The 26,538-nt window shown below is 36.1% G+C and overlaps 1 protein-coding gene across 3 annotated transcripts in view; it reads right to left on the bottom strand.

The window, feature by feature from the left end:
• Positions 1-26,538, bottom strand: part of Myo5a (myosin VA) — a 228,574-nt gene that overhangs the window by 29,938 nt on the left and 172,098 nt on the right. The window contains exons 26-34 of one of the 3 annotated variants that reach the window (XM_078049598.1): positions 26,244-26,387; positions 25,968-26,021; positions 23,603-23,830; positions 18,705-18,805; positions 16,007-16,087; positions 13,863-14,061; positions 11,286-11,360; positions 9,796-9,889; positions 228-374 (exon numbers count right to left, since the gene is read on the bottom strand). In XM_078049598.1, coding sequence (XP_077905724.1) covers positions 228-374; positions 9,796-9,889; positions 11,286-11,360; positions 13,863-14,061; positions 16,007-16,087; positions 18,705-18,805; positions 23,603-23,830; positions 25,968-26,021; positions 26,244-26,387 — 1,123 coding nt within the window. The remainder of the gene's footprint in view (positions 1-227; positions 375-9,795; positions 9,890-11,285; positions 11,361-13,862; positions 14,062-16,006; positions 16,088-18,704; positions 18,806-23,602; positions 23,831-25,967; positions 26,022-26,243; positions 26,388-26,538) is intronic. The other 2 variants (XM_078049596.1, XM_078049597.1) reach the window with 2 other exon arrangements.

Here is a 26,538-nt window from a genome sequence, read left to right as displayed (position 1 = left end):
AAGGCCGGGCCTCAAGAGATCCCTACAGTTAGGTCCTAAGCACTTGTCCCTGCAGTTTGACTAACAAAGCATAGGGTAATCAAGATGCTGTAGCAGCACTGCAATGTACAGCATGTAATTATGACTAAAGAAACTTCAGTGTTGAATACTTAAAAATGATTGATTAGTCTTCCCACCACTGCCACTCATACTAGAAAGAGCTTTTATCCCATGTAGAGAATACTTACCTAGAATCAGGTTCTTAACAAGCTTTTGCTCATCTTCCTTCTTGTATTCCAGCATTCCTTGGAAATCTTTTTCTTTCCTGGGAATGTTGACTGGACGGATAGGCTCATCAATGATCTGTCCTGGAGATATATTCTCCATCTGGCCCACTTCATAAGGAAAAAAAAAAAAAGAGCAGAATGGTTTCTAGATAGGAACATGAAACCCTCTCATTTTTCCTATCATTTTAAATGAACTCTGTAACAATACAAACTTGCCATATTTGCCACTTAAAATTGTCCTCTTATAATTATTCTCTGGTGCTAAAATTGGGTGGATAGGTAGCAAAATTAAATGATGATGCTACTCTGACAGGCACTAGAGCCTGATATTATTAACATCAAATAATCTAACCTGAACTGATTTGAAACTTTCAAGTTTTTTTTTTTTTGTAATAAGGTTACTCACAAAAGGGAAAAACAATATTGTACAAGGGGACAGCAAGATCAACTAGTTCTAAGAATCTAGTCATTAAAAAAAAAAGAATATTTACTCTAAATGTATCATTATAATCATCTCAGACCACATCAAGAGTGTTCCTTCATACTAACTGATGTGAAAATGTATTTTTTTCCATAAGGGCCTCATAAGGCAAACACCTTTCTCCTGCCACCTCTAATCTCCAAAGAAATCATAAACAAATGCCTTTATTTAATATAAATTTCTAAATATTTTTTAACTTGTTTGTTGCTTTTAATGAATACTAAAGTCTAGCTATGAAGCTGCAATCATTGAAGTACAATAGTATTAAAAATGGTCACTATTGTCAATAACAGCAGCTAGAAAAGAATTATGCTAAGGATAAAAAGAGGCCTCCAAGTTCATCTCAAAGTTGGGAACCAAAAGGGAACATGTGAACTTATCTTGATGATTGTGATAGTAAGTAGGATTTTTATCCTTTAATCTACAGGAAAGGAAAGCAGTTAAGAAATCTCTTTAAGATGCTATCCTTTCTCCACTGCATCGTTTTAGCACCTTTGTCTAATATAAGATAGTTGTAATTTTGTGGATTTGTCTCTGTGTCCTCTATTTTGTACCATTGGTCTACTAGCCTGTTTTGGTGCCAGTACCATGCTGTTTTTGTTACTATTGCTCTATAGTATAGTTTAAAATCTGGAGTCACGATACCACCAATTTCACTCTTCCTGCTTAGAATTACTTTAGCTATTCTGGGTCTCTTGTTTTTCCAGATGAATTTCATGATTGCTTTTTCTATTTCTGCAAGGAATGTCATTGGGATTTTGATGGGAATTGCATTGAATCTGTAAAGTGCTTTTGGTAGTATGACCATCTTAATAATATTAATTCTACCAATCCATGAGCAAGGTAAATCCTTCCATCTTCTAAGGTCTTCTTCTATTTCTTTCTTCAGGGTTCTGTAGTTTTCATTGTATAGCTCTTTCACCTCTTTTGTTAAGTTGATTCCCAGGTATTTTATTTTTTTGAGGATATTGTGAATGGAGTAGTTGTGCTCATTTCCATTTCAGAGAATTTGTCACTGATATACAGGAATGCCTTCTATTTATTGGTATTGATTTTATATCCTGCCACTTTGCTGAATTCATTTACTAGTTCTAGAAGTTTCTTGGTTGAATTTTTGGGGTCTGCTAGATATAGGATCATGTCATCAGCAAATAGTGCTAAGTTCAGTTCTTCTTTTCCTATACTTATGCCTTTAATTTCTTTCATCTGTCTAATTGCTAGTGTTTCAAGAACTATGTTGAATAGAAGTGGTGAGAAAGGGCATCCCTGTCTTGTTCCAGATTTTAAAGGAAATGCCTTCAATTTTTCTCCATTTAGAATGATACTGGCCTGAGGCTTAGCATATATAGCTTTTACTATTTTGAGGTAATTTCCTGTTATCCCTAATTTTTCTAGAGTTTTAACATAAAGGGATGCTGTATTTTGTCGAATGCTTTTTCAGCATCTATCGAGATGATCATATGGTTCTTATCTTTAAGTCTATTGATGTGGTGAATTACATTTATTGATTTCTGTATACTGAACCAGCCTTGCATCCCAGGGATGAATCCCACTTGGTCTTGGTGCACTATGTTTTTGTATCTGATTTGCCAGAATTTTATTGAGGTTTTTTGCATCTAGGTTCATTAGGGATATTGGTCTGTAGTTTTCTTTCTTTGAGGTGTCTTTATCTGGTTTGGGAATCAGGGTGATATTGGCCTCATAGAATGAATTTGGAAGTACTCCCTCTTTTTCTATCTCCTGAAATAGGTTGTAGAGTGAGTATTGGTATTAGTTCTTCTTTAAAGTTCTTGTAAAACTCTGTGTATATCCATCCGGTCCTGGGCTTTTTTTAGTTGGTAGTCTTTTGATGGCTTCTTCTATTTCCTCAATTGATATTGGTCTGTTTAGGTTGTTTATATATCACCCTGACTCAATCTGGGTAGCTCATATGCCTTAAGGAATTTATCGATGCCTTCACTATCCTCTATTTTATTAGAGTTTAGGGTTTCAAAATAATTCAACAAATGGTGCTGGGAGAACTGGAAATCCATATGCAACAAAATGAAATTGAATCCCTTTCTCTCACCATGCACAAAAGTCAACTCAAAATGGATCAAGGAGCTAGGAATCAGATCAAAGTCTCTGCATCTAATAGAAGATAAAGTTGGTCCTAATCTTCATCACGTGGGGGCAGGCCCCAAATTTCTTAATAAGACACCTATAGCACAAGAGTTAAAACCAAGAATCAAACAACTGGGACGAATTCAAACTAAAAAGTTTTTTCTCAGCAAGAGAAATAGTATGTGAGGTGAATAGAGAGCCTACATCCTGGGAACAAATTTTTACCCCTCAAACATCAGATAGAGCTCTAATCTCTAGAGTATACAAAGAACTCAAAAAGTTAAACAACAAAAAAAGCAAATAACCCAATCAACAAATGGGCCAAGGACTTGAACAGAAACTTCTCAGAAGAGGACATATAATCAATCAACAAATACATAAAAAAATGCTCACCATCTCTAGCAATCAGAGAAATGCAAATTAAAACTACTCTAAGATACCATCTCACTTCAATAAGAATGGCAGCCATTAGGAAGCCAAACAACAATAAGTGCTGGCAAGGATGGTGGGGGGGAGGTACACTCATATATTGCTGGTGGGACTGCAAATTGGTGCAGCCAATTTGGAAATCAGAATGGAGATTCCTTGGAAAGCTGGGAATGGAACCACCATTTGACCCAGCTATTCCCCTTCTTGGACTATACCCAAAAGACCTAAGAAGAGCATACTACAGGGACACAGCCACATCAACGTTTATAGCAGCACAATTCATAATAGCTAGAATGTGGAACCAACCTAGATGCCCTTCAATAGATGAATGGATTAAAAAATGTGTCACTTATACACAATGGAATATTACTCAGCACTAAAAAAATAATAAAATCATGGCATTTGCAGGCAGATGGATGGCATTAGAGCAGATTATGCTAAGTGAAGTTAGCCAATCCCTAAAAAACAAATGCCGAATGTCTTTTCTGATATAAGGGGGGTGACTCAAAATGGGATAGAGTGGAAGAGCATGAGAAGACGACTACCACTAAATAGGGAAGAGAGGTGGGAGGGAAAAAGAGGGAGAAGGGGAGTTGCACAGAAGATGGAAGGAGAACCTCATTGTTATACAGAATACATATATGATGTTGTAATGAGAAAAAGAAAAAAAAAGTGTATCACATTAGATTGGATAGAGAGAAAGGATGGGAGAGGAGGGGAGGAGTAGGGAGGATAGGAAGGACAGCAGAATAGAATAGTCAATATGATTGATGTATGTACATTCCATGTATGTATTATATATCAAAATGCATCCTACTGTCATGTATGACTAAAAAATATAAATAAAAATTTAAAAAAAAGAAATATCTTTAAGCATACAATAAATTTGGGTTCTCAGATTGTTGTCAAATGAAATGCAGATCAGATGCAAAAATATTAGAAAGTTTAAAGGTGCTGGCTCCATGAGGTATCAGAACTTTTTGTGTTGCTCTGGGCATTTTCTTTTCTAGTTCTAAGACACCAATTCTACAGGAAAAGATTATCATAGAGAACAAAATACCTGCCAGTGCTCTTGCTTATGAGGCATGGAGCATGGTGACATATATTCCACCTCATGATGCAACATCACATATTGGGACTGTAAGTGCTGAAAACCTGGTTTAGGTAGAATCACCACCATCCACCAACACTATGATATCTAAAGAGTGATCAGATTGCAATTGGACAGCTAGGAGCTACAACCAACTCCTGTGATCTAGTGCTGTAGATACAAGATGCAGTCTGAAACCCACCAGGTAAGTTTTATAATATAATACTTTATGTGAGAGAAGAGGAGACTCAAAACTGTTTATTTTCATATTAATTACTTCTGGGGTCAGTTTAAACACAACAGCCATAAGGAATGATGATGAAGTTGTGGCCTCCAGAGATTATGGGCCTGCTGATGTGTGTTAAAATAATAAATTCTCTGCCATTTATGTCTCTAGTTACTTTAAGCCACAGAGATAATTCTAAGAGGAGAAACTGGGAGGAAATGAATTTAACATTAGATCTCTCGGTAAAAACACATGTCTACCAGGTGTGGTAATAAGTGCCTGTAATTGCAGCTACTTTGGAGGCTGACACAAGAAGATCAGAAGTTTGAGGCCAGCCTCAGCAATTCATTGAGACCCTGTCTCAAAATAAAAAAATAAAAAGGCTCAGTAGTAAAATGCCACTGTCCCCAGTACTGGGGGGAAAAAATCTAGAGTCCATGTAACCCAAAGAAGATGTTTTAAGCCTACTACTTTTATACTTCCTTAAGATGCCACTAACTGTGAGATATGCCATTTTATATAACAGTGAAAAAAGGGCAATAAAACGATAATAGTGCATCAATAATTTTAAGACATATTCCAACTTCAGAGGTGCTAAAATATGAAGCATGCACCTCAAAATTATAAAATATGGTGAATACTTTCAATAAAAGAGCTTGTATGTTAAAAGAAAGCTTCATTTTCTTTTTGCAAAATCTTGAACTAGGATCTTTTTTGGTCTGAACAAAAATGTCACACAAATTTTCCCATCTTCCCATTAAAATTTTTCTCTCTGCCTTTGAATTCTTTCTGGAGACTTAAGTCTTTACAAAAATTCACAGATAAAAGACAGCTATCAGCGCAACATAATCTTGATTTATTTAGCAAAACTATTTACTAATCAAAATAAAATGTCAACTTCTATGCAGCATCAGGAAAATATAAAGCCTGAAAAGGATAAACCAGGACCCTACCCCAGTTTTCTTTTTCTTTCTTTTTTGGCACTAGGAATTGAGCCCAGAGGCACTTTACTAAGCTATAGCCTTAGTCCTTTTTATTTTTTATTTTAAGACAGGGTCTCCCTTCATTACTGAGGCTAGCCTCAAACTTGCACTCCTCCTGCTTTAGCCTCCTGAGTTGCTGGGATTACAGGAATGTGCCACCATGCCTGGTTCTACTCCAGTTTTTAAACACTCAAGAGACATTGGTGGCTGTAATGGTGTGAACATTTGCTTTCCAAAGTTTATGTTGAAACTTAATCCCCAATGCAACAGTATTAAAATGTGGAGCCTTTATGAGGTGATTAGTCCATAGGAGCTCCACCCTTAAGGATGGGATTAGTGCCTTATAAAAGTGTGCTGAGGGCCATTACCAAGTAGGAATGACGCATCGAAATTTCTTTGCCAAGCGTACCCCATGCTGCTTAGAGGACATTCGATGGGACATTGCATGCATGCTTTAATAAGGTGACCTTGCTCAAGGACCAAGGCAGATCCGGGTTTAGAGCTGATCAGGTTTGAGGAAGTACCCGGTTCCTTGAGTTTAAGGCGATGCCAGTTTAAGATAATGGGTTTTAGGGAAGTTAGAGGTTGAAGATTATTGCTGGGATTAGGGTGTTCCTGCTGCTTGTTCCCGTTGAGTTCTCGTGAGATTAAAATGGGATTTGGAGATAGCCTCGTGGAGTAGGTGAATTGTGCGGGCAGACGGACCTGTGTGGAGGCGATGTGAGAGCGGGAATAAAGAATTGCTGTTTGAACCTACAAAGCTGTGTGGTGCCTCCTGATCTTGTGCCCAGCCGAGACATTCGGCAAAAGTGTTATAAGAAACTAATTATAATTAGGCCTTTTGTCCTTCCATCCCTTCCATGTGAGGACACAGCCTAAGAACCCTCTGGAGGGCACAGCAACAAAGCAGGGAAACAGAAATCAGGCCTTCAACAGGCAGTGAGCCTGCACACACCTTGATCTTGAACTTCCATCCTCTAGAACTAACTATGAGAAACAAATTCCTGTTGCTTAAAAATCACCCAGTCTCAGGTGTTTTGTCAGAGCAGCACAAATGAACTGAGATGGCAGTTTCTTAGTCCAGTGCTTTATCCAATGCAGACTCTTTCTACAAAAAGCTGAAGCAAACCCTATTTCTGTTTTCTAAATTCTTTATAAACTTGAAAGGAAAACATTCCTTAACCTTTTTGTTATGGAAAAGGAAAGAAAATTGGATTTTTAAAAAAATTTTACTTTTCCACACTTGGCACCAGGAAGATATTGATCTCAGGTTCAATTAAAACAGATACATTCCTATAAGTGGAGAAGCTCTGTTGGGAAACATGACTCAAAGGAGAGAAAGCAGTGATTCTCAAAGAGCTTGGGTTCTGGTCCTGTATCTTACTGGCTGAGGCTTTGGGAATGTCACCTATGCTTTTTTTTTTCTCTTATAAAATAATCAAATGATTTTTAGAAGACTTTCAGGTATAAATTTCTTGACTACAAAAACCGAGATGGAACACCCACTCCTAGATTAAAATATGGCACAAAGCACATCAAATTTTGAAATACTCTCCATTTAACTATATAATTCCTTCTAAAAAATTATATGTTAGTATTTTTAAAAATAGATTTTGCTGGATGTTAAAAAGTCTCCTTAATTAAATGTAGCCCATAGGAAAAGGTAAGAGTTGTGTTATTTTAAACTGAAAGGATTTAAGTATGTTATAATATATGTATTAAGTATGTTGAAGAAAAATATTCACTTTTGTCTACTAGAAAGTGCTTTGCTATACAAAGTTGCCAGTATTTTCTGTACAACTGTGAGATTCATGGACAAAGGGAGAAGTGTTAAAAAAAATCTTTCATCTATATTCCCTAATTTGAAGGTAGAGCAGAGACAATGCCTGCCATAAGTTCCAGGTCACATAAATCTATTAATTTTATTCTCTAGTTAGTGTTATCACTTGATTCAAAATATAACCTTTCTTAAGAACCATTATGTCTTTGTTTGACTTAATCTAAGCCTTCTCAAATGTTTTTAGCTTTATACCTATCAGCTTTATACTTGTCAGGGTTGTTTCACTGAAAAGGTTGTTTCACTGATTTCTGATTAATAATAGCCTAAAATTAGCAACATCTTGAAATATTCTAATGTAATCTTTTAAAAATGTACACATCAAAGAAAGCTGATTAAAAATGTAAAATTACTAATATATGGCAAAGAAGCCAGTAGGAGTTCAACATAAGCAATCTCACAAGTTAATACCCTTAAAATCAGTTTCTTTCAAGCAAATGCTCTTGTCTGATTAAAACCTCATGATATAATTTAGTGCATAATAAGTGTAGAAAGTTCTTTTTTAAATTGTATATCTCACATGTGTGAGTATGTGATTTGGAGTTTCAAAAATTTCAATGTTATATGAAGAATTATACATCAAATATGACTACAAAGTAATCTTTCTGATTTCTAAACAGTTATTCCAGTATTTGTATATCTAAGAGAGAAATATCCTCTTTAAAGTAAATATTCAAGTTGTCATGTTCTAAATATTTCTAAAACTTATTTATTTTTTCAACAAACACTTAAGAAAGGACTATTATAGGTCCGACACCATACTCAGGGCTATGAAAATAAAAGAAAAATAAGAGGTAGGTGGTTCCTATGCTAAGGAAGTTTATAGTTTATCATGAAAGACAATAATTAAAACAAGGAAAACTACTAAAAATATGATGTAATGAAAATCATAGAAGATGTGAGCCAAATTGTGGTGCACAGAGGGAAGGGCCATAAGATCTATCTGTAGGATCAGGAAAGGCTGCTTTTGAGGGTATGACACATGACTCTGGTCTCAAAGGACGAGTAGGACTTGACCAGGAGAACAGGAAGCCAAACAGAATAATTATGATAGGTCCTGGCATGTTTGAGGAATGAAAACCATACTTATGAGTCAATCATAGTAGATTCTCTTGAACATTACCAGTAGTGGGGAATCTTAACTCTTTGAGCCAAGCAGAAATTAAACAGAATGACATCTAGAGAATAAGATGGGAGATCAGGCTGAGTAATATCATTTTAGGTATGAAGGCAATTCCAAATAGTTTCTCTAAAATCTCTCAAGCAGTGAGAAGTTTGTTGAAAAAAGCTTAGAATATGGCTTTAGTCTTGTTCACTGTTAGATCCCTGGTGCCTACAACTGTGGTCAGATCATGGCAGGAACTCAGTATATTTATTTAATGAACAAACACATTAATCCACAAACAAGATTAATTTATTCATAATAATAACAGCAACTTATATTTAATTTTTCTCAAGGAGTTTTCCTGCCATTATCATATAGAAACCATGAGATATTTTAAAAGATCTTATTTCTTTATATTCATTAGTCATATTTTTATTTGCTTCTCTTTTTTCCTCTATCATACTGTGGATTCTTTGAGGAAACAGACTTTATATCACTCCTGTCAGTATCCCAAATATTAAAAGTTAATACTAACAACTAAGTTATATGTAGCATTTACTATGTATCATAAACTATTCTAAATGTATTACTCATACCAACTCATTCAATTCTTATAACTATATCAGATACTGTTAACATTTTCATTTAACATATTGGAAAACTGAGGCATAGAGAGGTTTGGTTACTTGTCCAATATTATATGGTTAGTAAGTAGAAGGATTTTTTTTTTTTTTTTTTTTTTTTTTTTTTGGTCCTGGGGATTGAACCTGGGGCACTTGACCACTGAGCCACATCCCCAGACCTTTTTATATTTTTATTTTGCGACAGGGCCTTGCTAAGTTGCTTAGGCCCTCACTAAATTGCTGAGGTTGACCTTGAACTCATAATCCTCCTGCCTCAGCCTCTGGAGCTGCTGGGATTACAAGTGTGCACCAGCACGTCTGGCAGTAAGTAGAATGATTAAAACTTGAACCCAGGAAGCCTGGTTCCACATTCCATGCTCTTAATGGCCATGTATACTGTCTAGTACATTACCTGGCATACATGAGACACTCATTAGATGCTTGATGAATGAATTCTCTCCTTCTGAAAATATAATTCCCACCACAGAAAGAACATTTTTCTTCATGTAGAAATAGAAATTTCCACTCCACAGAAATTAGGTTTGCTAAAGGTTATTTTTCCTAATATTCACATACAGTCTTTGTTAGGCTGCTTGTATAGCAATAAACAACCAAGATTCAATGACTGTCATATAAAAAATATATTTAGTACCTTCTAGTTCACCAATTTTTTTGGCAAAAACTTTCAGTTGTTTTTTCAGTTTCCGGACAGTCTTATCCTGTTTTTCAAGTTGTTCCATCAAATCCTAAAGATCAAAATGAGAAACATAACAAAAAGATCAAAATAGCCCTTTTAAAACTTCCCTTTCCAAGGGAGAGCTAACACAGCATCACAGAAATAGTACTGTTAGTTTTACATAAAAGCTTCAGAGCAGCTCGTTGGTGGAGCCCCCACCTGGCTAAAACTGGCAGGCATGGGAAATACAGCTATAATAAAGCCAAATGTTAAAATATACAATGCAGTAAAATCTTTACAGCGTGATGGATGGCAAGCTTCCTGTGGAGTCTTTTTAAGTAGACTCTCTATGGGTAAAAAAAAAAAATCAAACCTTTTCAATATATTGTTATTACAATGAAATGGCTTATTTTAAAGGGAAACTAGGCAAGCATGAATTTTGATGAGTTCACAAAAAGTTTTGGGAGAAGATTTAAGGATCATGGAACTTATCAAGCAGGAATTGAACCCTATTCTATGAGAGACCCATTCTTTGGAGCTGTTAGAATAGCTCTGAAACTTAAAAGTTTTGGGAATTAAAAGGTAAGTTGAAAAATAATCATAGAGAATGGGATAAAGAGCAGTTTGATGACTTTGGGCCAAAGTGGCAGGTGGCATAAGACACTCATGAAATCTTGCAGGTGATATATACAAAGAAAGGGAATAATTATGAATGTGTAATGCAAAAGAGGAAAAAACAGTATGTTTATGGTTGGGAGGTACTAAAGTGTATGATTATTGTCTCTGTAAAAGAGAATTCTCTAAAATGCCAGCACATAATTAGAAACTCAATAAATAAAGCGAATAAGAGCAGACTCAGAGTTTAGAAGGGAAATGAGTCAGGGATGTTTGTGGTTTTCATTCAGGTTACAGAGAAGACAAATGTTTACAAATCCAAATATCATTTGTTCTCCAGTTTAGACAGAAGTGGATATAGATACTAAACTAATGATCTGGGTTTTTTGTTTTGGTACTAGAGATTAAACACTGAGCTATATCCCCAATCCTTTTTGGATTTTTTTTGAGACAGGGCTTTGCTAAGTTGCTGAGGCTGGTCTAGAATTTGTGATTCTCCTGACTCAGCTTCCAGAATTGCTGGGATTACTGGCTAAAATGATGACTTGAAGGGAATAGTTGCTAATGCTTTGTTCAAACTGTTAATTGCTTCTTGGATTTCATGTGATCTTTCAAATCATATTGCTTCCATCACACTGTAAGCCTAGTGTTAATAACAAACCACACATGAGAATGGACGCAGGACACTGACAGAGATGACACCACTGGCTAAAGATAGCTGTGGGCAGAAATAGGTTTTGTGAAAGTTTTTGAAAAGACTTCTGGTGAGGGGCAGGCAGCAGTGTGCTCTTCAGATATAGAGGGCTAAAATTAGCAGGAAGACAAGGAAAAAACACTGTGGTTTTACATACAATCATCCGTTTGTAAAGTGAAATCCGATATGATTGATACTTCTTAGGGTCATCTGCATATAATTCCTCAAAATACTGAAAAAACAGGCATAATGGATATTTGTTTTTTTCCCCCTGTCTTTGAGGGAACACTACCTCTCAGCAAAATTCATTTAAAAGTATTTTAAAACACAAATAATGAATTTGTATATATTCAGAAGACTCTGATTTGTCATTGCTATATATTATTTTAACTACATTCTTACAGATTTTTTGCATAATAAAAAGAAATGAATGATGTCCAGGACACCATCATTTAGATGGTAAACAGAATGGTCATCCACACTGCCCGGACAAGGCTGTCACTTCAGTCTTCAGCCCTCTTGCCCTTTTATCTCTAACCTTCCCCATAGGTGATGCTCAGGAGTTTGCTAGACCTACTTTACTACTGGCAGCCTCAGCAAGGGTAGGGAAGGCAAATAAAATTAAAGGGAAAATATTGGCACTGTTAGTACTTTGTTTGGAGAGAATGTTGAGAAACCCTGGGCCCTTCTTCCCTGAAAGGCATCCTGGGGGAGGTCTGTGAAACCTGTTCACTAGAGGAGGAAAGATACCATTCTTGTGTCTGTGTTGGGGCAGTAGGTGGCTGGTGGATGTCACACAAGGTGACATTTCCATTAGTGTTCTTCATTTCCAAGAACACTAAGCCTAGGTCCATTGCTGCTTGCATTTTCTTCTCAAGTGCTTCCAAGAATTACACAACTGAGAATGAGAAACCATAATGAGTTGGCAAAAGCACATAATTTCATGTACTTAAATTTGAATCCATTCCCCTGAATTAGTAGTCAGTGTAATGGCAAGAGAAGCAGCTGACTAAAAAAGGTATTCCCCAAACTCAAACTCATTAACCAGATTTTTATGGCTTAGAATGTAGAGGCCCATTTTATTTTTATGTTAACTATAAAAATTGCTAGGAAAAATTAATACTACAGACAGTTTGCAAAGGAAATACTTGATCAACTTAGTGTACAAACTTTGGGAATCTGCTACCCAGAAGCACCTTTATTTCAGATTCACCTAGTATTTTAAGACAATCATTTATAAGCACAAAATTTTTTTGCTGATCAATCAATGTTAGTTAGTATATTTATCAATTCTTAGTCATCAAAGAATTGTTAGTTTAATTTAAGCAACAAAATATACTTGGGAATAATAAATGACATTTCAAAAATATTTAATGAACCAGTAGTTTCTCTGACAAATTGGCAAGATTTCAGTCACTCTGAAGAGTCCAAATACAACATTCACCCTCTTCCTGTATTCCCACCATGAGCCTCACACAGAAATCAGACTGCAAAAAGAATACCTTCTGCTTTGCTTCTAATTCACACAAAAGATGGCTGGATAAATGACACTAGAAATCTATTTGTAATACAGAGTATCACTAATGAAATAATGGACAGACGATTCAGATTGCAAATTTTCAGAGAGAATTCAAAGTATTTTATTATAGGTCATTAAGAAACCTTAATTTAAAAAAAAAAGACAAATTCTCAAAAGTCTTAAAAAACTTTTCTCAAAAATCAGGCTATCACTACAATACAGATTTTACACAGAAGTATGGAATTATAATCTTTCAATTATTTTTAATATTATGTGTATATCTGTCAGATTTTAAAAACTACAAATCTGTAATAAAGGTTATTATGTGACAGAAACAAATAACTTAGAAAATATTTTCAGTAAAAAAAGAAAAACAAACAAGAAAAAAGGAAAAGAAAAAACTTGGACTCCATACCAGTGTTTAAAAATCTGGCAAGGGAAAAAAATTCTGCATTTGTTATACAAGTACTTCTTTTTTTAAAATTTTCTTTATTAGTTCTAATCAGTTATACATAACAGTAGAAAGCTCTCTAATTCATTGTATACATATGGAGAAGAATTTTTCTCTTCTCTCGTTGAGCATGAAGTAGAGTCACACCACTGTGCAATCATACGTACAAGTTCTTCTTAAAAGAATAAGTTTAAACCTGAATCCTGACTCCCTCTCCTGTCAATAAGCTCCATCTAGCATTAACCAAAAGCTCTTTCTTGGTTCTGCCAACCACCTTCCCTGATCTCAACTCTAAGCTGCTCTTGTCTGCCTGAGAGAGAGGCTGGGATGGCCTTGGTGGCTGCTTGGGGACCAAATGTAAGCAAAATTGCCCAGTCTCTATCATGGCAATCACATACCAAACCTCCTGAGAAGGCAGAGAATCCTTAGCTGAAATGGATGAAGCAGGTTGCCTCAGACTCTATCAAAACCCAGTTTGTAGTTGGGTGGTTCTCTTCCTAACCCTCCAAATGACATCTGAGAACACTTGGACACCTGGAGCTTTCTGTGAGAACAACCTGTGCAGGTTGTTCATTTGTACCAATTTATTCATGTTTTCTTTACTGTTTCTATTAGAGTAAGACAGTAACAAATATGGGGCATGGAGATTTTCTCAGCAAGGAAAAGCTGTATTTGATCAAAAAGAAACTAAGATATTCAGCAATGTCAGGCACTGCCTGCTGACAGGGGGCATGTGGGGGTAGGGGGGTCGTATTTCTCCTTACCAAGTTTTCATTGGTCAACCGGGTGATCTCATGCTGCAGGCTGGCCTCAATGCGGGCCTCTGGGGGTAGCTGTAGGTTCTGAGCCAGCAACTGCTGTTGCCGGTTGTTCTCTTCCTTCAGGCTCTGGATCTCCCCTCGGAGGGCCTCAGCCTCATTCTCATGGCTCCTCTTCTGTGACTGCAGCTGGGATTCCAGGAGCCTGAAGAGAAGCCATACAAGTAGAAAGAAAAGATGACACTTTGAGTTCCTGCCTAAGTGGTGTGGGGTAGGGCTTCATGCTCACTTACAAAAGTAGAAAAAGTAGGTACTCTTTAGTAGCCCTGAATCTTCTGACTTGATTAAAGTAAAAAAAACCCAAACAAGGACCAGAAATGTATGTGAACACTCTCATATTTGTGTCTTTCTGAGCAGTATAAAATTCTCAGAGGTCTAAAGAGACAGAGGAGTCTTAGCTCTTTAAAAAATTCATAGGAAATGATGATTTAAAGAAAAAGGAAAGACCTAGCTCTAATCTGGCTTTCTATATTTATAAGCTAGAATTCAATGTGGAAAACACAGTACCACTGCTACCAAATAACTCTGCACTATAAAGGGCAAGCTTACAAACTCCCAATCTAATTAAATATGCCTTTAAGGATTATAGTTACTAACTCTAGGCAGAGGGTGGGACCAGGGTCCCCTTTTTTTACTCTTATCACTAAAGGACAGAAATGCTGGAGCCTTACTCTAAAATATATGCAGATTTAGTTAAATTCAGGCAGAAAGTTCTGTAATTTCATATATGAACATATTTTAAATTTATCATCTTCTCTCTCCCCATAAATTTATATAACATGACATGGTTTTGGAATACAAGTATTAACAGGACCAACAAGTGGTTACTGTTTCTTTGAGCAACCATGTAGCCAGCCGTGTGCACAAAGTAGATCAGGGCACTGGCAACAAATATGCCAGAGAGTAAGAGCATCCTCCCTTCACTGTGCTTCCCTGCTTGTACAGTCACTCCTTTTCTAAACACAAAATGAAGTGATGGTTAAGACCTGATGCAAGAAAAAACAAACAAATAGTGGTACACATCTGTAATCCCAGTGACTCAGGAGGCTGAGACAGGAGGATCACAAGTTTGAGGCCAGTTTCAGCAACTTAGGGAGACCCTGTCTCAAAAAAGGGGGGCTGATGATGGAGCTTAGGGGTAAAGCACTCCTGGATTAAATCCCCAGTTACCGCAACCACCACCACGACCACCAAAAAAAAAAAAAAAAAAAAAAAAAATTAACTGATGTGAAGAAAGAAAAGAAGACATTCTTTTATTCTAACTGTCTTGGTTTGTCAACCGCTGGGTAAAACTTACTGATGCCATTGCAAGCAAGCTGTTAAAATTTCAAAAGAATTTAAACCAATAATACTTCAAAATTAATGACAGTGGTTTATGGTTAGAATAAACAAAGCACAATAAGCAGAAGCCCCCCGAACAAACAGTATTTTAAGACTTTTAAAAATTTAATTCTAAAATGAATTTTTATGAGATTTTAAGATATACATGTCAATAGAGCAGATGATTATCTGCATTAAAAAGATATTGCTATTTCAATTTATTTTCTTTCCCTTAAACATGAAACCCTCCTGATTTGTTTCTCATGCATGTGAATTTTGCAATAACCACAAGGAATGCCAAATCATTTATTTGATATTATTTTTAGGCAGTATAATAATATATAAGAAAGCAGCCACATTGCTACAGATACATATATCATGTAGATTGATCTTTGAAACAAGAAGCTGCTGATTAAGTAATAAATATTAGTTCCTACCCCCCAAAATTTGTACCATACTTGATTTTGTTTTCTCAACTCCTAGAGAGAGAGAGATTCACAACTTTAAGATATTCACTCTAGAAAGTATCATTCACTTATAGGAAGTAATTCTCATATTCACCATCAATCAAATTTTAGCTTTAATAGTATCTCTTAGAGGAGAAGGTTTTGAGAAGGTGTCTGGCTGAATGTTCTAAGTTTTATAAGTTTTAATGAAACTAATTTACCCAGGAAGACAATGCAAAAGAAACAGAGTTAAAGTCACAAGGTCACTGTTAGTAAGAAAAACAACAAATTAATAACATTCCATTTTGAGGAGACAAATATAACCTGTTGGCTTGTTTTAACCCTTCATAAACCAGCCACAGCTCTCCATCCTCATTCAATTCATGGTAATCCATAGCAGAAGATCTTCCATGCAAATGAAACAAAAATGCAAAACACAAAGGAATACAGGATGGTAATGAGATGATGATGGTCAAGAGTAGCACATGGTATTTCAATATTTTATTGAGTGAGTAAGATTGTTTTTATTTATCACAGATAACACTAGAACATTACCACAAAAATTATTTTTGGTTAATTTTTAAAAAATGGGTAACAGGTAACATCACATGTATGTGCATAGAAATTATAGCAAAAAAACAAAACAAAACAAGACCAAGAGTTATTTTTCCCCCCAAATAAGAAATAAACTAAAAAGTGAGAAAGAAATTCTGTTTTTAACAATTTATTCAGCTGGCTGAGCGATTCTGTATATTAGGTATTAGACTGGAGGCTAACCATGGCATACATGTGGAATGAAAACTCCAGTTATTGTCTTCATGTGGCAATCTTCACAGTATATCTCAAAATAGAGTTTTAAGTCTTCTAGGTAGGAACTTGTTTTAGCTTAATGAAATCTGATTCTCCATTTAAAAATTTGTTTTAACATTTTTATAGGAGTAACATTTATAAGAACATGTCCAATGTATTCAGCTTTTATAACATGATTTCAAGTTATTTTCATCAAAGACTAATCTTAATATATGGAGAAACTCCCTTTATATTAGAGCTGTATCACATTTTATTAGAAGTAGTTAACAGATAAGAATGACAAAATTGATAACAGTTTTTTTCTAAGATACAAACATTTGTGTGTTTGCTAAGTGCCAGATGCTGTTCTACATCCTTTCATTATATTTCATTTAGTTCTCCCAGTCACCTAATATATACCATGTGCCACATTACACAGGAAGACTTGGAGACTTGGAAGTAAGATACCTGTAGAGGTTACATAGCTGGTAAGTAGTGGATCAGATCCCAGCACTGTGTGACTACAGAGTACAGGTTTTTACTTTTGCTATATAATCTTGTTGATATATTTTCATAACACAAATTGAAGGAATTCTGTTTTCCATCTACCATCTCTTCCTAGAAAATTCATCTGTTTCCAAGTTTCAATTTTATTATTATAATTTGATGACTTCAAAATTTATATCTCGGCCCAAATATCTCTCCTGGATATAGATCTATATATTCAATTGCCTAATGGATTTCCCTCCTTGGATGTCTTCCTGGTTCCTTAAATTCAATATGTGTAAGTCTACTGATCACTGTCCCACACTCCAGTCTCATATCATGAAATGGCATCACCACATCCAACCCAGTGTCCATAGCACATACCTCAGGCTTCCCCATTCTTCACCACATATTCAATATACAAAAAGGCCAAACTGACCTCATCTTCTCACATATCTTTCAAAGTATCCAATTTCTCTCAATCCCAACTGCCACCAACCAAGCTCAAATCACTATAATCAGTTACTGGATTATGTTTTCAATCTGGTGACTGGTCTTCATGTTTTCAATCTTGTTCCACTGCAATCTACTCTCAATGTAATAGCCAGGGCTAGATTTCTAAAATTCAAATCTCATCACATCATTCTCCTACTTAAACCTTTCAATGCTTTCCACTATCTTCAGAATAAAATCCAAACACTCTGATTGTCTCACCAGCAGCCTATAATCTCTGAGAAAGCAGGGACTGAATTTATTTTCCTTATTGCTGTATTGTCACTATGTGGCACAGAGTCTGCCATGAAGTAGGTATACAACATATACCTGGTGACTGAATAGCTGAGTGGATGCATGAACAGTGTAATATAGCTCTTTCTATAAAAACATAATCTTAGATACAAAGATATGTTTATTATTTATAATCATAAATTTAATTAGAATTTCAGTTTTACCAAATACTTTCATAAGCATTCTCTACACTTAGCCATTAAAGAAGTATCTTACTTTTTGTATGACTAGTATCTTTGGTTTGTAAAGTATTTACGAATACCAATTCTGATACTATGCATCAAGAGACCTAGACTGAACACTGGTAATACGTAACTCTGGAATTATCTTTCTCTGTAATTATCATTGGCCATTGTTCTCTCAAAAGGACCTAGCACATAATCATTAATATTCATATTTCTATAATACTGCAGCTTTGTTGAGAAGTGTAATGGCAGTAAGGCTGAGGAGAATTCCATCTATGAGCCTTCATTCTCTCATCCTCGAAGTCATAGTACTCTTTTAGAGTTGTCCGGCCAACACTAATGTAATCCCAGATATCTTATCACTTTTCTTCATACTAAATTTCAATTATTGAAAGCTTCAGTTGTCCCTACAAACCTTCAAATAACCATCCTGAATAACTAACCCATTCTATGAAAGGAACCACACAAGACAGCCCAAACTGAACAACTATTTTTCTTCTCAAGACAGCTCCTCAGGGCTAAGACCCTACATATACAGCAACATCTTCCTGTAATACAAATAAAAATTTCACGGACATCTCCATCAATAATACTACCTAATTTTATAAATGGGATTTTAACTGGGTTCACATTGGACATCTTGGATTCTCTTTGCAGATGATGAGATGTCTAATAAAGCAATGAATAAATATGCTGACTTACTATACAAAAGTCTAGCTTAAAGACTTAATCCCAACACAGGTAAACCAAAACCAACAAAAGAACCATTGACTTACCTATTTGTTTCTTTCAAACCAATGTATGCTTGTGCTATTTCACCTTTATCTTTCATTTTCTGTACATCTTCCAAAAGTATTGTGGAATCTGTCATTGTATTCTGCAGAAGGAAATGCCATATTTCCACATTAAGACTCAACTCAAAAGTTTTGGACCACATATAACATACTCCTTTCCTCCAGTTGAGGGGGTGGAGCTATAAGCGTCACCACACCTGAGCCCCATTTGAACATTAGCCCCAGCCCCAGCCCCTGTAACTATATAGGAGAGTTTGGCCCCATCAGTCCCTCTTCTGAGAATGCTTAATACTACACAGGGAATGAGATTCTAGAGTACCACTGCTCTGTGAATACCACCACTGGTGGTCTATGTGTTTTATATTATGTAAAAATTATATATACATACATACATATATATAGTATATTATACAGTATTAGAAAAAAAACACCAAACAGTATTTTAATGGCATAAAAGAGCCATTCTTTTTACTACTTTCTGACCAGTTAGAATGAAACAAACACCCAATAAAAAACTGAAAGCTTGACATAAAGCTTTTTTTTTTTTTTCTTCATTTAAAACTCAGGTCAAAGAAGGTGGCGTTCATATAATATGTTTAAGAAAAATTTAAAAGTTTTACCCTACATCTTTAGATGTATAGAAGTGGGATTTGGATCCTTTTAAATATCTACCATCTGCAGCTATTTAATTCTTTTTTTCCTCTGGTACGGTATAGTTTGATAAATAAGCCTTTACAATAAACATCTGATGGACTAGAATTCCTAATGATTTTATGTAAAAAAGACTTTTTTGCCAACATTTCTTATTTCATTCTTTTCCCTTTTTGGTCCAATCTCTCTCTGACAACCAATACAGTTTCAAAATCTTGCTTCTATTCAGCCTCTTTCTATGTCTTTTGAGCAGGGAAGAAACAGAAAAGAAGCATCATTTCTCTATTGTCTCTAAAGATTGCTATACTTTAGAACCCAAAGGCCCTCTCTGTCTAAATAGTATATATTCTGATCTTTAGTCAACATCTGCTGTCAGGTCTCTCAATGAGCTGGATTTAATAGAATACACTTCAAATATCATGACCTTGGAGACCAGTTCCAAGATAACTTTAATGCCAATTAGAGATTTACAAATGCTTGTTTTTGAATTTCAATGTGTATAAGAAACATCCCTGGAAAAAAATAACCAAAACAATATTCCACTCTTCCCCTAATGCTGTTCTTTTGAGTTTATAAATGTATTCTTTAAGATGATCAAATATAATCAGAGAAAAACCATTAATATTAAGCTTATATTTTATTGAATTCGAAAATATTTACCATAAATACTATATAAAACATTTTTTAATTTATGTTTTATAAATATTTTAGTATGTATTTCAGAGAATTTCTTTTTTCTTTTTCTATAAAAGGAAAAAAAAAAGTCTTTCTATTCCAGAAAGGGTCATTCTCAGATTTTAAGACCCGTAAGTGATAATGTCCAAAGAACCAAGTTAATACATCAAATAATGATGCATGTGTGCTCTAATGCCTGAGGACTTATACAAAATGGTTTTGAACTTTTAGAAAACTAGATAACTTGATATAATTAGTTGGTTCAAGGGAAAGAGAGACATCTTAGTATGCAGCTGTGCTAGGGAATAAGTAATCAATCTTCTACCTTAACTAAAAAGTGGCAGCTGGGGGCTGGGATCAGATCTGGACCACTAGCATTAGGAAGTTCCTGACTGACTTCTCAGAGTTTGTTTTCCCAAGCCAATGACCAGAAGTTTTGAAAGGGTAGGACTATACATGAAAATCTCGTAATATTTTCACTCAGTAACTGAAAACAAGATGTATTAGAGAAATTTGACTTTGCAACCTCATCAGAGGCCACTTTTATTCTTCCTATGAACCCTGTACTCAGGGGGATGAAAAGGAAAGTAAAGGACATATGTTCAGTTCTTCAGATTCCTCCTCACCCTTGCTTGGCTATCAAAATCATGACTGGTAGAAATGAGAACTCAGAAGAGCTTGCACATCTGAATGTACTCCAAGCTCTTCTCACCATTTGTATGGCTTACCATAATTACCACAGTGAGTCACAGAGCTGAGTTATGAGTCTCTGATCCAGACTGGAATCTAATATGATTATGTTTTCCCTATTAACTTTAAATAGGAAGGAGTCAAATAGGAAGTTAATTCATAAATATTGAAATAGGTTTGGTGGCTAGAAAGCATCAACTGCATATATTGGGGAATATCTGTAAGTTAAAGTTATAATTAAGTACCATTATTTGCTTAAAATTGGGAAAAAAACTTATAATTACCTTGTCATCCTGAAAAATCACAAGTTAGCAAGCACAAAAAATAAATGAAGAAAACAGTAAATCTTTAGTTCCATGAATAAATACAATATATACAGTATTATACATATTATATATATAATAAATACAATTATTCCATCAATGAATCCCCATTACAAGAGATAAAATCTAACCTAAAAACAATCATGAGTTGTTTCCCCTAAAACAATGTAAAAAAATTACTATTCATGGAACTGGCATAAGGTGGACATTAATATGTATTTATATGATGGCACCTTTTATTTTTCAGGGCCAAATGCTTGAAATTCCTTCTTGAGCTGTTTTGGTTTTTCTAGTTGTAAAATATTTTTGAGTAAGTGAGAGAAAAATCCTTGTGTTAATGCATATGGGTAAAATCTTTTCTCTAGGTGTATGAGAGTTACAGTGATTCCTGACTAGGATGACATTTGTCCAAGTGAACTCTCCCAGAATATTCTGGAGTTGGAGCTGATGAAACACATCTGGCTGGTCTGGATCATCCCCTAGCTCACTGGGTGTTGCTCACCACTGCCCTGCAAAGGAGTTGTGAAATGATGTGTCTCTCTGAGCAGAAAACTGAGTGGAACAAATAGCCACACAATGTTTGGAAGGTCTCAATTAGTGTCAGGTCCTTTTTCCTAGGAGAGGACAAGACTGTTGCCAGGTGCGGGCTGGGAGCTGGGTGAGCAGGAACCTTGCTTAAATAGGAACAGCCCACTGGGGGCAGGAGAACAGTTGTCACATGGGATGTGTGAGCTGGATAAGTAGGTATGTGTGATTCCAGAACTATATGCTCTGTTAACTAGATTGTTTTTATGCCCCTTGCTTCATTTCTTTTTCTTTCTCTTAATTTTTTACTAAAGTTTCTCATGAGACTATCACATTGTATATCATAAATATATACAATTATTATTTGTAAATAAAGGAAACTGAAGAACAACTATCAGTTTGTCACAAGGGAACCATAGGAAAGAATCTTGATTTTTGACTCTGCTCTAACTAGGTTGCAGTGCCTTGTTGCTCTAGGACCCTCCATGGTGGTAGCCCAGGGAACCACCTGAGAGGTCCTGTGGAAGGAACAATCTATATGGCCCAGCCAAAATGCAGAGTCCTCTTTTGGAACTTGCCTTACTTTAGACTTAGGGGTTTACGATTTGTTTTAAAATAAGGAAGCTCATTTCCCTTTCTTTTCTTTTTTGCTGTGCCTGGGATTGAACTCAGGGCCTTGCACATGCTACGTGTGTACTCTACCACTCAGCTACATCTCCAGCCCTAAGGAAGCCCATTTATTTATATAACTCCACTTTTTACTGGATTTTAAAACCAAATATTTATTCAAATACTTCATTTTTAAAAATTTTATATTTTCCTGGATTACTGTTGATCCCAAAGTGTGAGTTGCCTTTATCAAATCCAAATATAATGTACTAGGTAAAGGATCTAAACCACATAATGAATGCTCTCTCCTATCCCCAATTTCCCACCCATTTCTAACAGATGTGGTGACATATTTTTTTAGGTGTACAGATTATCTTATATCATGGGCATTTTTTTTATATGGCAATGTTATGTAGCTGGGATACTTTATTGTCTCAATTCCTGGTAACATTCTTTTGCACACACATGGGCAGGTAGACAAGCCAGATTTTGATCTATCCATTCATATTTCCTCTGATGGCAGATGATAAAAAGGCTTACTTCTTATCAGGGTATGGCTGTGCTGGGCCTCAAATTATATGGGGACAGAGAAGGACTTCCCAGGACCATTTATATCCTCAGTGTGGGAATGCTTTCTGTTGAATCCTTTAACAATGCCCTCCCAGCTGGGACAGCTCCTGCTATTAAATAGAACCTTTGGAGTGAGCAGAATCATCCCCATGTAACTTCCACTGACTGATCTTATTTATAACCTTTTTACATGTTATCTTTCCAGTTAAACAGGTTATTTTCAACAAGTAATTTTAAAGTCACATTTGTCTCCCCAGAGTTGAACAATTTATAGATTTTTGTATTCAATAGGACTTTATTTTAGACCAAAATTTATTGGGGTCAGATTACCACAAAAAAAAGATTTACCTATTCATTTAGGCACTGGGAATTTAACCCAGGGATGCTTTACCACTGAGCTACATCCCCAGTCCTTTTTATTTTTTATTTTGAGATAGGGTCTCACTAAGTTACTTAGGGCCTTGCTAAATTGCTAAGGCTTGCCTCAAACTTGGGTTTCTGCTGCCTCAGCTTTCTGAGCTGCTGGGGAGGTGAGCACCACCATGCATGGCAAAAGATTCATTTTAAGAGAGCTTGGCTCATGGATGAGAGATAAAATTCCAATGATCTAATCACTTGGGATGTCACTTGCTTTTTGTAATTGGAATTTTTTTTCAAACTATAATTGGCATTTGCAACAGTTTTAAAGTGACACTGAAGTATTTACAAAAATGAATCTTTCATCTTATTAAAAATATTCTTTAAGTGTTTGCTTCATTATAAATTGGAAGGGAAGGATAAGAAGAAATGAAGAACAGTCCCCAAATACTACCTTAGCCATCCATGTCTTGTGCTTACCTTGGGTTGGATGGCCTCTTTCTGGCTCACCAGCTGAGACCTTAAGATAAGGACTTCTTCCTTGCGGACATCAAGCTCCTCGCTCACAGAGGTCAGCTGCTCCATAAGGACCCGGTAGGCAGGTGCCCCTGGAGCAGTCACCTCTGGGGCACTTTTCTCACTGAGAGCCTTTCGTAACTCATTTAGCTCATTTTTCAGTTTCTTGTTTTCTGACTCTAGTTCTTGACGCTGAGTGAAGAGATAAATGAAAGTTCATTGCTTGTCATCCTCAGCCTTACATTGAAATACTCATCTTCCCTTAAGATAGTAGAACAACTCTGCTGGTAAAAGAGCATGAGAGCTCCCTTAGTGAATGGCTTCCCATGCTCTACTGGGAACTCTGCAAATTAAGGGAGTCTGACATCAAGTGGAATTGAGCAAGGTTAATGGTAGTTTGCATCACCAACCCAAATTCCAATCAAATTTATTCTAGACTGGTTCAGTGAGTATTCACAGGTCTTGAGAGATTGTTAAGTCCCAATGGGCAGGTTTAGCTGGTCCCAAGAGGCCCTGGTTTTATTTGTAGATAAGTATATGGGCAAATCTGATACCCAGTTGGTTAGGATATTTCCAATGAACAGTTCAGATAGGTGGACCCCTGAAATTTTTAGTAGTGTCCTTATTTCCTTTGTAAAGCTGAATAGAAAGAACACTGAAATTTCAGGCTCTAATTTCTTTTTTTAATATTTATTTTTTAGTTATAGGTGGACACAATATCTTTATTTTATTTTTATGTGGTGCTGAGGTTTGAACCCAGTGCCTCATATATGGTAGGCAAGCGCTCTACCTGAGCCATAACCTCAGCCCCCAGGCTTTAACTTCTTAGAAAAATAAATAAATATATTTATTGGTACGGAGGATTGAACCCAGGAACACTTAACCACTGAGCCACATCCCCAGTCCTTTTTAATTTAGACAGGGTCTTACTAAGTTGCTGAGGGCCTCGATAAATTGCGGAGGCTGGCCTTAAATTTGTGATCCTCCTGACTCAGACTCCTGAGTTGGTGAATGGGATTACAGGCATGTGCCATTGCACCACAGGGGCTTTTAATTTAAAAATATGATATCATTTAAATTTCTAAAGTTCCTTTCAGTGTTTCAATGACATTAAATAATACATTATTCTGACTTCTTTCCTGTGTGAGGTGCTTGTGAAGAGGCCTTGGAGGTGGGGGAGAGGCTGAATGCCTCTCCCTTTAGCCAACAAGATGGACATATATCCTTCACCTTCTCAGTACTTTCCCATGCTCCAATTATCCTCAGCCCACCAGCTGGGTCTCTCCATGCTGTTCAAATCATGGTAACGGGAACTCAGAACAGAGTGACAATGACAACAAAAATCAAGTGTCACAAGATACCAGTTGGGAAACACTGAAGTAGACAGGGATTTATAAGTCTACTTTTTTGTGGGAATGCCATGGTGCCTTGTTTAGCACAGGACCCAAGGTCAATTACACTGTAAGTGAAACACTTGTATATATACAAAGATCAAATATCCTTTTATTTATTCCCAGAGAAACAATTTTGGATGTGTAGCATCATATCAGGTCTTTTACCAAGTAATAGAATAACTGTTCTATGAAAATGAATGCCCTCTCCTATCCCCAATTTCCCACCCACTGGTAATCAGATTTGCATTGCTCATTTCTATAAAAGAAAACACATTAAAGTCTTTACTTTGATGGCTGAGCTCAGGTACAGTGTTTCTTAAACTTTAATGAGATCAGAATCACCTAGAGTTCTTGTTAAAACACAGATTGCTGGGCTCCATCCCTAGAAATTCTGATTCAACGGTATAATAGTGTGGGGTCTAAAATTTTGCATTTCTAGCAAGTTACCAGGTGATATTGATCCTGTTGGTCCAAGGATCAGATTTTGAGAACCACTATTCTAATATTTTGTGAATTGTGGTTTCATTCATAATAGAGAAGTCTTTATTCGTCCATGTTTATATAAGGCAAAGAATATCTGGAAAGCAGATTGCTACTCCTATGCCTTTGGTCTGTCCCTTCATATCCAATCAGATTTTTATGGTGGCAAATGGAACATTTGAACCTGGGTAGTGTAACACTAGAGTCCATGTTCTTTACTACTGTAGCCTCAAATAGAGGCTTCCCCTGTTCCTGTTTAGAATGAAGTCCAGTATAAATGAAATAGAATTTGTAAAAGGAAATAGGCCAGACATAGTGCTTGAATAAGACTTAGGTTGTAAGAACTGGTGCATTTTCCAGCTCTTAAGGATGTTTTCTGAAAAAAAAGAGAGGCTCTGAGCAGGTCTTTTGCCAAAGTAAGGTATTTAAAGTCCTGAACAGAAATTTTCCATTACCTTGAGGGACTCATATTCTAGTTCCGCACCTCTAATTTGTGGTCTTTCTTCTTCCTGGGGGAAAAAATTAAGTAAAAACTTAAATATATTGTAATTGCCACATTTTAACTCTTTTTTACTTGTTCTACACAAAATAATGGAGAGTTAACCAAACACGCTAGATTAAGGTGCTTCTGGGCTGAATTCTGATTTAAGAAACTAAAGAATAAGATATAAAGTCTCAGTCTCCCTGCTCCGGGCGCATCCTTGGCTCTTGGGTAGAATGGCATTGCTCACCTTTGCCTTGCTGCGTAGCATCTGCTCTTCCTTGCGGTCCAGCTCATCCTGCATCACCTGCTTTTCCTGCTCCAGCTCAGTGACCCGCTTCTGGAGCTTGAGGAACAAGGACATGTCCAGAGGTACCTTCTTTTCGCTTGGCTCCTAAACCCCAGAAATCACAAGAGAGTCAAGAGAAGCAAGAAGTTACACAGGCCAAAACACATATAACCCTTGATAAACTGAAGGATAATTTAATAGCATTTAAAAAGTGTATCAATTGGTTCCAAAACAGAATCACAGTAAGTACTACTAG

The sequence above is a fragment of the Ictidomys tridecemlineatus genome, chromosome 5, assembly GCF_052094955.1.
Source record: "Ictidomys tridecemlineatus isolate mIctTri1 chromosome 5, mIctTri1.hap1, whole genome shotgun sequence".
Classification (NCBI taxonomy): Eukaryota; Metazoa; Chordata; class Mammalia; order Rodentia; family Sciuridae; genus Ictidomys; species Ictidomys tridecemlineatus.
Note: the sequence above shows the minus strand (reverse complement) of the source record. Positions and strands in the feature narration are given on the sequence as shown.